At 34.3% G+C, this 12,561-nt stretch overlaps 1 protein-coding gene and 1 long non-coding RNA gene across 5 annotated transcripts in view; one reads left to right on the top strand and one right to left on the bottom strand.

Moving 5' to 3' along the window:
* The window catches only part of LOC105867224 (uncharacterized), a 142,531-nt gene that overhangs the window by 72,206 nt on the left and 57,764 nt on the right, over positions 1-12,561 (bottom strand). The gene's annotated exons all lie outside the window — the stretch shown is intronic.
* Positions 1-12,561, top strand: part of SCN9A (sodium voltage-gated channel alpha subunit 9) — a 92,133-nt gene that overhangs the window by 68,288 nt on the left and 11,284 nt on the right. The window contains exons 20-23 of the mRNA XM_012757045.2: positions 3,325-3,447; positions 7,183-7,464; positions 8,106-8,159; positions 9,060-9,197. Of these exons, the coding sequence (XP_012612499.2) occupies positions 3,325-3,447; positions 7,183-7,464; positions 8,106-8,159; positions 9,060-9,197 (597 nt within the window). The remainder of the gene's footprint in view (positions 1-3,324; positions 3,448-7,182; positions 7,465-8,105; positions 8,160-9,059; positions 9,198-12,561) is intronic.

The raw sequence follows: 12,561 nt of genomic DNA, 5'->3' as shown, positions 1-12,561 counted from the left end.
TCATCAGTCATAGTTTTTAGAGATTTGTTTTCTATATGATGTCTGGAATAATAAGAGATCGACATGCAAATTTTTATGTGCCAATAAGTGCTGTAACATTTAACCAAGGGTTTGCATCATCAGACTTTTCAGAAAAGATAAAGTAATACAACATCATTCATGGATAAGAAAATTATAAGACTGACTGTAAATAGCAAAATTTGACTACAAAATTTAATCAAACTAGTCATATTTACTCAAAAGTTCAACGTCTCAACTATTGTTTAAATCTCAGTAAATGTTTTACCTCTTAATAGCATAATATGTTAAATATTAAAAGCAATAACCTTTTTCTGTTCTATGTAAATTATATGCAAAAAACCCTTTTTTGACAAAGTGTAGCTGTACAATGTACCTCAGAGGTTCTTCTCTTGGGCTTCCTCTATGAAAATTCTAATTTTTGATAACTTATATTAATGATTTCATAATGTTTGATTGTGTTTGATTCACCTTTTATATGTTAAGCTATCTTATTACTTCTAGGAAATACAAAAATGGTATCATGGATGCTTTTGTAATATAATAGTTTTAAAGGAAGGCTAACCAATATAAGAAGAAATAATGGAAAATAGGTTATTTTTCTTTTGTCTTAATCTTTGAATGTGATTGGGTCTTTAAAAGTTTAAGATATTTAAAACCTTTAAAATATTATCACAAACATACTCATTTTCAGCGCTCATTGTAATAAATAAAAGTTTACAAGTAGAATTGAATTTATTTTAAATTAAGAGATGGCTGTTTAATAGCAGGAATTATTTTATTTTGTATTTGAAAATCTGAACTTGTGATTCTTAATGGATATAACGTCTTGTTTATGGGTATGGAATATGCAGAACTCAGGGAGGTATATAATTTCAATTTGAAATGTTATTTAATGTTTTGGAAACAAACAATATAGTGCAAAACATGGAGAGTAAACCTCCATACAATATTCCTGCTGATAGAAATACAGATTTAGAAGAGAGGCTGAATTGTTTTTTGTTTGTTTGTTTTTTTCCTGCAAAATGGAGAAACTTATCTAGAGCAGTTGTTTTCAAAGTATGGTCCCTGAAACAAAAGCATTGGCACATATAAAAGGGAGTCTTTAGGGATGTAAAATCTCAGTACCCATCCCCAAGACCTACTGAATCAGAAATGCCAGGGTTGGGACCATGAAAACTTTTATAACAAGCCCTACAGGTGATTCTGGTGCATATTCAGGTTGCAGAAAATTGATCTGAATGCGGATGGACACATCTGTTTTCTGTAAGCTTCTTAATTATTTGAAACGTGTTTGATTGAGCATTATTCATCAGTATGGGCACATATTTGTATAGCTACATCTGTATGCATAGATAGACACTTATATATTCTCAGATACTGAGTATACTGCAGTTTTCTCAATAATATGCATATATTATATTCAATATAAAACTCACTTAACAGTGGTTTGGAGAACAGGTCTACCACTATGTTAGGGGCTATTTAAATTATAACAAACATGTCTTTGTTCATTTTCTGTTACTATAACTGAATACTTGAGACTGGGTGATTTATAAAGAAAAGAAATTATGTCTTACAATTCTACAGGTTGGAAAGTCCAAGGTGAAGGGGCCACATCTGGTGAGGGCTTTCCTGCTTGTGGGGACTGTGCAGAGTCCCAAGGTGGTGCAGGGGATCTCATAGCGAGGGGAGTACACTGAGAGCCAACTTACTCTCATGCTAATCCTTTAATCCCTTAATCCATAGCCCTTATGACTCAATCACCTCTTAAAGGCTCCACTTCATAATATTGTTAGATCAGGGATTAAGTTTCAACATGAGTTTGGGAGGGGACAAACGTTCAAACCATAAATAAGGCATTTTAAAACTTTGTTTTTTTCAGATTAAAGAAGGAGCATACTTATTTTTTAAGTGTACTTATACTTAAGTGGAAAATAATGGATATGAATGACTGGGTGAATTTAAGAATGGTATGAGGACCAATTAGTTCTGCGGAATGTATAGCTTAAGGAATTAGAAAGAAAAAGGAATGTAACCATTAGACATTCGAAAGTACCACATGAGGACAAAAACACTTTAACACCTCCTGCTTCATAAATCAGTTTACTTGTCTCTGATAGCAGTAGCAATGAACTTGTGAGCAATGAATTTTTCTACTCCTTAGATCGTCAAATATAAGGTAGTTGATTCTCATGTGTTCCTAGTCTTCCCTGGAAAACTTGAATCTCTTAGTCACTACCTTAACTTTATAATGCAGAATTGCATTGCAGACGTTGTTCTTAGACTTTGTTTACTGCTACACAAGGTGTAAAACAAATGAATACTTTACACAGAACTAATTCAGAGAGTTAATGCACTTACCTATCCAGATCTCAGGTCAGTGAGAAGCTGATTGCTAATGAGTGAGATACACACCACCTGGGGGATGGGCAGGCTTGAAGCTCTGACTCGAGGGGGGAGGGGAGGCAAGGGCGATATACATAACCTTAACATTTGTACCCCCATAATATACTGAAATTTTTTAAAAAATGGAAAAAAAATGTATACTGATTGTATTTCTGTCCATGTTCTGTCTTCTGAGATAATTTATGATAAGAACATGCATTTCTTTTGGATACTTGTTCCTGTAATTGTTGCTTGTCTGTCTAACATGATGTAGTTCTTACATATCTATGTTGATTATGAAGTCAGTGAAATCATTTGCCCTCATTCTCTCTTCCATGTAATTGAAATTGTTCTCCCACTAATCCCATACTAGGTAGATTGTTGATGCCAATCCTGAGAAATTGTAGGGCAGAAACAATAGTGTTGAAAATTTGCTCCATCTCAAAATTATAAGTCTTCAGAATGTTTTTGAATGAGATTTGTACTAGGACTTAGATTTACTTAAGTGAATGCCACAGTTTCATGACTTAGCTTCAGAACCACATGCCTCCATTTTGCCCGTGAGTTTTATTTCAATTGAAATTTTGATCATTGCTATAATTACATTTTCAGATTCAATAAGCAATTATATAACCATTGATTATAAAATGGGAAAGCATATATATGGTTTCTGTTCAGATAGAATAAATAACCTACTTTCCTTCCATTATTTCTTCTTATTGTGGTTAACCTTCAAAACCTATTTCCTTACAAAAATATCCATCTTACCCATGTTTTTAGTCAATGACTAGATATTTCATATATAAAATCATATTGTTCCTGTAGAGCTGCTCTTAGTGACTTTCGAAATTGACTTTTCCTTTTCATGCTTTATAATTTCATTGACACAATTCATGAAAATGTTGTTTTCTTTTACAGGTTTCTTTGGTTACTTTAGTCGCAAACACTCTTGGCTACTCAGATCTTGGTCCCATTAAATCCCTTCGGACCCTTAGAGCTTTAAGACCTCTGAGAGCCTTATCTAGATTTGAAGGGATGAGGGTAAGAAAATACTAAACTTCCTAATATAATGTTCTTATTTTTTATATGAGGTATAAAATATAAAAAATGGATATGTAGAAATTATGGTCTGTTTATATTTACACACATATATGTATATATATACGTAACTATGGGCTGTTTAAATGTGTACTGTGTATATTCATATATATGTATACATATATATGCATACACACTATAATTCAGTGTATTTTGTTTAACAAACAAATCAAATACAGTAATCCTTCTTTTATCTAATATTGTTAGGTGATAGAATGATCCAAACACATGACTTTTCCCTTTTTAAATGGAAATCTTCCCTATACTAGGAAATTCAACTGAAGAAAACACTATTAGTCTTGACACTATCTCTCGTACATAAGTCATCAAGGATTTGCTGATATCAGGTGCTCAAATAATATGTTTAAGGAATACCCTGGGTAGAAAGCATAAGAAAAGATAGGAAAGTGCGGTAGCATCAGCCATCACATTTTAATTTCGTCCTTAAGATAATGTTTCAAAGTAAGTGAAATTATATCCAAATTACATGGATACCATAGTAATATTTATTATTCTTATTAATATATATCCAAAAAACTAATATAAAGTATTAGTTTCAGAAAACTAAAGTTCTGAGAGTTTACTTCATTTACACTAGGCTGCATAGTACCTGAAAAGATGTTCATTTAGCAGAGACAAACAAGACAAAATAAATAATGACTACCATCAACCTAGCTTTAAGGGTTGTATTAAGCCATCAACTTCATAAAACACATGGAGGACAACCACTTTGTTTTCTGTGATTAGTCCATATCCTCCTGCAATGCTACTCTTCTCAAATTTCTTCTCCACACTGATACCTGCTTTCTCATACCTCTGTTATACTCTCCACTTGCAATGCTTCTCCCTGCCCCGCCTCAGTCCTAACCCATCAACATAGCAGACAAACACCCACCTATCCTTTAGGGCTCAATTTAAATTTGCCTTGCCTGTCCACCAGCAGGCATATTTGGGCACTCTTCCTCTCTGTTCAGACACCTAAAACCCTCCTTATAGTGTAGTACGCTTATTTATTTACCTGAATGTCTCCCTTCCTTACAGTCTCTGAGCCATTTAACATGGAAATTAGTTTAGTTTAGGGACGCTTTGAATGTGGTCTATTGACCAGTTATCAGCATCAACAAAGAACTTATTAGAAATGCAAATTCCTGGGCCCCTACCGCAGACTCACTGAATTGGAAACTCTGGGACAGAGCTAAGAAGTCTGGGCCAGCAGATCTTTACTGTTATCCCTGTCGACCTAATTATGACTGTCACCTCTATTACCTAATGTACCTCGTTATATAATGGCTCCCAAGTATACAAGAGAGACTATGATTATAGAAGAAAAATTCAGAAGAAAAATTCAAATACTCCATCATATAAGAAGTCAAAAATTATAAAGCTCTATTTTATGCAGAAAGATGGTACTGGAATTCATTGATGTTAACTGAATTTTTTGAGCATTAGTAGAATGGTACAATCTATCCAAACTTTATGATCGATCCCTGGATTTGAGCATAAAATATACTGCATTTTCATGAACAAAGAACATGATTTCCCCTCCAAAGCCACTTGCTTCATTGATTAAGCCAGTCCATTATTTTACCCTGCTTGTTCTTTGTTCTTTATCTGTAATACAGGTGAATTGAATACAGGAGAATATTTTAATATATTTTGAGGGGCAAATATGTCTATTTAGTTACATTTGTTAACTATGCAAAAGGAGATATTTCTTCACACCACAGGGTCACTTTGAAGAATAACTGCAATAATGCATCTGAGGCATTTTGTACTTAGTTTGCATTGAATCTTGAGGCTCTTGACATTATTAACTTTCCCAACTGGCTTCTCATCAGAGCAATAGGTACTAATCTCCCTCTCAGATCCATCGTTCCAACATTACTCACACTTTAAACACAAATTATGTGTCAACTGTTGTGCTATAAAAGACACAGAGTACAATGGACCTCAATCCCCCAAGAGTGAATAGGACCAATGGTTGCAAGAGAGACATACAGGGAAATAAGTATTACTCTATGGTACCTTCTATGAAATAATAATCACACAATGCTACAAGGATGTATAGGAGGGAGTAGCTACCTGGGGAAGTTGGAGAAAACTTCATAAGGTGACATTCCAGACATTGCATGATTGAAAGAGTAACCCCAAAATCACAGACAGGTAGGCACCGCAGGCAGTAATACACTACATAGGTGGGCACAAAGTAGAGTGTGCAAAGTGTGTTTGGTCAATAACTAGAAGGATCTGTGTACCTAGATGATATGCATAGCAGAAGGGTGGCAGGAAATGAAGATGAAAAGGTAGGCTTCAAAAAGAGCCAGCCACCTTGAACTTCATTCTCTTTTCCTGTTCTTCCTAACTTTTGGGGGGCATCACAAATACTATAAGGATCTGATGAAAGCAAAAATCATTTCTCCAGAGAGCACAGCCATAATGCTTTTCCTATAATTTCAAGTCCTCAGGGAACATCTACAGGTCTTTGGACTCCAGAGTAATAATCATCTCTCTGGATCAGGAATGGGTCCCTTGCCTGTTTTTGTAAAGGAAGTTTTATTGGAATACAGCCGTGCCCATTTGTTTATGTATGATCTATGCCACAATAGTAGAGTTAAAGAGGTACAATAGAGATAAAATCTGCAAAGCCAAAAAATATTTAAGAAAGATGCTTGCAGACCCCTAATCCAGACAATCTCAGGAATAGTCAGAGATCTCTTGAACATGTCCCTATTTCAAAGAGTCTTCAGAGCCTGCTTAATATATTTCAGAAAACAGGAATCACAACGTTACATCCCTAACAACTTAAATCTTTTACAGATTTGTACTCAAATGGGGACTACAGTTGAATCGTAAGACAAGTAGATTTTTGAAGGATGGGATAATTAAGAAAATCTGGAAAGTGTTAAATGCTACAGTAGTTGCTATGGAGGAAAATTAGAGTGGCAAGGAGCATTGGTGATCAAAAGCAGTGGAAATGCTGAAAAGAAGAAATAAATGAAGTGTTAAAGAAAAGCTATGCCTAATTTTTGTTTTAACTGACACCAGCACTATGTATATTTAGCCAAGAACTTATACATAAAGTATTTTGGGGTTAGAATAATAAATTGAAAAATTGCTCTATTTTGTAGAGCCAGCCCAATCTGAGGGGTTCAATCCATTAAAAGACTCCAATTTTAATTCCACGTAATGTACACCAGTAGTTGCTCTACATGGGGGCATCTTTAATGCTGTTAATTCTAGGATCATGAACATTTAAATGTAAATATTATTTTTTATCATTTATGTTTATAATTTTTTTCTTTTCCAGAGTATGCAGATTTTACAACTTCACCTTATCAATATCAGGTTTTTGGTTTATTATTTTTATTTTTTTTTTCATTTTTAAGCTATCGTATATTTTTAGTTATTGTGTCTTATATTTTGCTAATAGTTTTACTGTGTGCCAAATCATGAAATTTGCAAACCTGGTAATTACAGGGCTCATGTCTCATTTTGTCTTGCTTGGCACACTGTTGAGCATGTAGTAGGAATTCAATAAATATATGTCAGCCAGTTAAAGTCTTAAATATTTCACAGTGGCTTTTCTAATTTCTTTATGCCTGCATTATGTTTTTTTAATGTTGCCTAGTCAACATTTTTTACTAATCTGATCATTGTTTTCTTTCTTCTGAATACAAGGTGGTTGTGAATGCACTCATAGGAGCAATTCCTTCCATCATGAATGTGCTACTTGTGTGTCTTATATTCTGGCTAATATTTAGCATCATGGGAGTAAATTTGTTTGCTGGCAAGTTCTACGAGTGTGTTAACACCACGGATGGGTCACGCTTCCCTATAAGTCAAGTTCAAAATCGCTCCGAGTGTTTTGCCCTTATGAATGTTAGTCAAAATGTGCGATGGAAAAACTTGAAAGTGAACTTTGATAATGTTGGACTCGGCTACCTATCTCTGCTTCAAGTTGTAAGTGACCCCTTTCATGAATGCTTGGTATTTAAGTGGATACTGGGTAAAAGATATAAGTCATTCTTTAAATAATCTATTGATTAGAAGTTAAAGTACTGTATGACTTTAAAAACAGAGTTGGTCTTTCCTAGAACATATGCCTAACCTGAATTAAGAAGCATAGGTTTTTGTTGCATTTCGGAGTTATTAATTCATAATTGATATTTGTTGTCATTTGGACCCCCACTTTGTACCATCTGAATATTGCTTGAAAAATGTATAGTCATTTTTGAACCTCCTGCTTTACCCTATAGAGAAATGAGAGGAACTTCCCACTGGCATAGAGAATCCTTAAGAAATGGAGAAAAAATGGTTCCTGCCTTATTCATAAAATCCTCCTCCACATTTGGAAAAATGAGAATTAGTGTGCAAAATGTGACAATGTGGAAATATTAGGACTAAGATTTAGAATGTGACTTGAGGATGTGTCCTTTTTAAAAAATATATAGTATCTTATAGTAAATTGATATTTTGAAATACAGAAAAAGTTACTAATTTGTTATTAGTAAATGTGATAACATTAAACAGATAAAACTATGTTTATGGCTATTTTAGAGTATGAGCTTCACATTCAGATTCTATAAATGTTCTATTTACAGGCAACATTTAAGGGATGGATGGATATTATGTATGCAGCAGTTGATTCTGTTAATGTAAGTATTACTCATTATAACATCAAAACTTGCCATTTTTCAAAGCTCCTTAGTTTACTTCAGTGGTTGTCATGGAGCCTTTGGTATGTACGCAAACAATGAAGAACGTCCACCTGATAGGGGCCTGGTGGTTACGAGTGCAGCTGTTGGACACAAACAGCCTGACTCAAATTCTGGCTCTACCACATTTTCCAAGCTCTGCAACTGACTTTGAGCAAATTACTTTACTTCTCTAAGACATAGTTAATTTGTCTGTAAAAGGATAACAATTCAGTATCTCATAGTGTTGTGAGAATTCAACAAGAAAATGCAAGCAGAGCACTTAGCACAGGCTAGCAATACTAAGTGTTCAGTAAATATTCATTTATCAAAATCAAAATGAAATAATTTTTATTCATACTTTTTACTGGTTTTATATTTTAAAACACCTTAGTAGAGTTTATGTGAGAAGTGTCCTATGCTAAGAAACTTTGAATATTACTGGACAGTTTATATTTTCACAAAATCTAGGAAAGATATATTTGGAATCAAATAAATAGCAAAATTTATATAAATATATCTACTTTACACCTTTGATTTTTTTTGGAAATAAAAAGTACACTTTAGGTCACTTAGTTACTAAATTGTCCTACCCATCTGAGAACAAGTACTACATATAGTTAGGTCCTTTGTAGTCATTTGATGATTATATTTATGTACATAGTAATCATGTAATAAATACTTATTTTATGTTGAATAAAATTATAATAATGATTATGTTGACCCTCAACAATGCTATGACTTCTGAAATACCATGTTTACCTAGATTAGCACTGTTTGGATTAATTTGTCAAACCATGTGAAAAAAGAAAATGATGAATGTTATCATCAACATACTGCTAACGTTTGTTAATTTTATAGGTAGACAAGCAGCCCAAATATGAATACAGCCTCTACATGTATATTTATTTTGTCATCTTTATCATTTTTGGGTCATTCTTCACTTTGAATTTGTTCATTGGTGTCATCATAGATAATTTCAACCAACAGAAAAAGAAGATAAGTATTTCAAGTCTTTTTTACAATGAAAAGAAATAAAACAAATTTAATGTGCTATCAATTAGTAATTAGTTTCCTTAGAGCTTCGATTATTTTTCAAATAATTGGCCAGTGTACAATGATAGATATGCTTAATCTCATTCATTTTTGCATAGAAAATAACTTCCCAAATCATAATAATTTTAAGCAATATATCAACTGTTGTTTTTTCAAATCTTAACCTATAACAGATTCAATAAATAAAAAAAATTAATGTACTACTTATTTACTCAAAACACATTTCATAAGTAGTTATTTTGTTCTGTGCCATGGTTCTGTGTGGTGTGTATTGGGTTGCCACTTGGCAGAGGGAACATCATAAGATATGGTTGCTTAATTCGGGAAGTTTATATTGTAGCACAAAAAATGATACAGGTAGTGAAAATTAAAACTTATTGGATGTTGTAATTCAGGCACTGTCCTGAGATTTTTATTTCATTAATCTTCTTATCAACTGTATTAATTTCTGTGGTCGCTATACCAAATCACTGCAAACTTGGTGCTTTAAAACAATAGAAATTTATTATCTCACAGTTCTGGAGGCAAGAAATCCAAAATCAAAGTGTTGGAAGGGCCCTGGTCTCCTGAAAGCCTCTAGGAAATAATTCTTTCTTACATCTTCTACCTTTTGGTAGCCCACGTGTTCCTTGGTTTGTTTATGGCAGCATAGATCCAGTCTCTCTGTCTGTAATCACATACTATTGTCTCTGTGTCTCTCTCCTCTGCTAATAAGAACACCAGTCACACTGGATTAAGGGCCAGTATGATGTCATCTTACCTTAATTACAACTACAACAACACTATTTCCAAATTAGTCAAATTCTGAGGTACTAACAGTTAGGTACAACTAGGAGTTATATCTTTTGGGGGAACACAATTCAACCCATAATATCAATAATAAGAGGTATTATTATGTATTCTCTTTTATAAATGAGGAAAAGCAGAGAGAGGTTAAGTGATTTACCCAAGGTGATGAGCATAGTGAGTGACAGGATTTAGATATTATGTTTCTACTTTCATTTGTCTCAAGATGCTTTTAAATTTCCATTTTTATTTTTTTCTTTGACCCATTGGTTGTTCAGGAGCATATTGTTTAATTTCCACTTATTTGTGAGTTTTCCGAGGTTCATCCTGTTATTGATTTTTAGTTTCATGCCATTGTGGCCAGAAAAGATACTTGATATGATTTTAATCTTCTTAAAGTTGTCAAAACTTGTTTTGTGTCCAAATATATGATCTGTTGTGGAGAATGTTCTGTGTGCATTTGAGAAGAATGTGTATTGTGTTGCTGTTGAATGGATTGTTCTATAAACATGTTAGTCTACATTGGTCTAAAGTGTAGTTCAAGCTTTCCACTACTGAGAGTTTGCACAAATTTATCTCAGGAGAAGCCAAGGAAGAAGGTGTGGGGAGTGCCAGCCTCCTGTTTTTGGTGGCAGAGGCCTCCATCCTCTTTTTTTGTTTTGTTTTGTTTTGTTATTCTAAACATAATTTTTATTGTGGGATATCCTGAGTCTTTTTTTTTTATTTTGGCATATTATGGGGTACAAATTTTAAGGTTTCAAAAAATGCCTTTCTCCCCCTCCCCCCATAAGTCTGAGTTTCCAGCGTGACCATGCCCCAGATGGTGCACATCTCACTCATTATATATGTATATGCCCACCCCCCACCCCTCCCACCTGCCCAATACCCTATTACTGTAGTACCTATGTGTCCACTTAGGTGGTGCTCAGTTAATACCAGTTTGCTGGTAAGTACATGTGGTGCTTGTTTTTCCATTCTTGGGATACTTCACTTAGTAGTATGGGTTCCAGCTCTAACCAGGAAAATATAAGATGTGCTATATCACCGTTGTTTCTTAAAGCTTAATAGTACTCCATGGTATTACATATACCACATTTTATTAATCCATTCTTGGATTGATGGGAGATTGTAGGGCTGGAATTGTTCCTGGAGCAAGCCAGGAAAGAAGGCATGGGAAATGCTGCCCCCTTGTTTAGGCTGGAGAAGGTTTATTCTCTATTTGTTACATAGGCCCCCAGATACTGACTCATTAGAGGCCAGAATCACAGGGAGCCGCTTGTAAAATAGAAGGCCTAACCCTTTCCATGGGGAAGCTGGTAAGATGGGCTGATCCTGGGGATTCACAGTTTAAAACTGCTTTGTTCTTTGTGTTTGAGGAAAATTCTCTGATGCCCTCTCTCCGCTGTTTCTCAAGCATGGTGATTAAAGGGCCAACCTTGCTGGCAGGGACTGTAAAAGTTGGGTTCTATATGTGTAGTACATCTCTTTGCCCCTTGGGAAGAAGCTAGGAGTTGGGTACACTTGTGAGTTTGTAAGGCACTGTGCTTAGGGTGGGGTTAGTGTGCAAGTGTATCTCCATTTTTCCTACCCATTTTGATGTGGATATTTTCTTAGTCATCCAACATAAAATCATCTTTCCACTGGATTCTGGCTTTTTCTGGAGATAATTGATCCATGTGTATGTAGATGTTTACTCGATGTATCTGTGGGAGGAGGGATACCCAGGAGCCCCTTTTTCTACCATGTTGCTGATGTCACTCCCTATGGAAGTTGTAATTTTCTTTACTTGTGGTGTTTTGGGCTTTGGTATCAGGGTAATCCTGGCCTCATAAAATGACTTTGGAAGTGGTCTCTCCTTTTCAAACTTTTGCAAGAGTTTGAGAAGGATTAGTGTGGATCCTTCTTTAAAAGTTTTATTAGAATTCTCCAGTGAAGCCATCTGGTCCTGAATATTTTATTGCTGGGGGGTTTGGTTTTGGGGGTCATTTTTTTGTTTTTTTTCAATGGTTCAATCTCCTCATTCACTATTGATCCATTTTCTCATGATTCAGTCATGTTAAGTTGTATGCTTATGGAATCTACCCATTTCTTCTAAGTTATCCAAGTTGTTGGTGGATAATTGTTCATAGTTGTCTCTTTGATCCTTTTAAATACTGTAGCATCAGTTGTAATGTCGCCTCTTTCATTTCTGATTTTAGTCATTTGTTTTTTTTTTCTTAGTCTAAATAAGGATTTGTCTATTTTCTCTTTCCAAAAACCAACTCTTAGTGTTGTTGACTTTTTCTATTGTTTTTCTATTTTCTATTTAACAATTTGCCTCTAATATTTGTTAATTCCTTCCTTCTGCTAATTTTGGGGCTAGTTTGTTCTTTTTCTATTTCCTAAAGATGTAAAGCTAGGTGGTTTATATTATATCTGTCCTTTATTCAATGTAAACAATTTATCATTATAAACTTCTTTCTTACAATGGCTTTTGTTGCATCCCATGTTTTGGTATATTATGTATGTTTTCATTGTTTTT

The sequence above is a fragment of the Microcebus murinus genome, chromosome 8 (genome assembly GCF_040939455.1).
Source record: "Microcebus murinus isolate Inina chromosome 8, M.murinus_Inina_mat1.0, whole genome shotgun sequence".
Taxonomy (NCBI): Eukaryota; Metazoa; Chordata; class Mammalia; order Primates; family Cheirogaleidae; genus Microcebus; species Microcebus murinus.
Note: the sequence above shows the minus strand (reverse complement) of the source record. Positions and strands in the feature narration are given on the sequence as shown.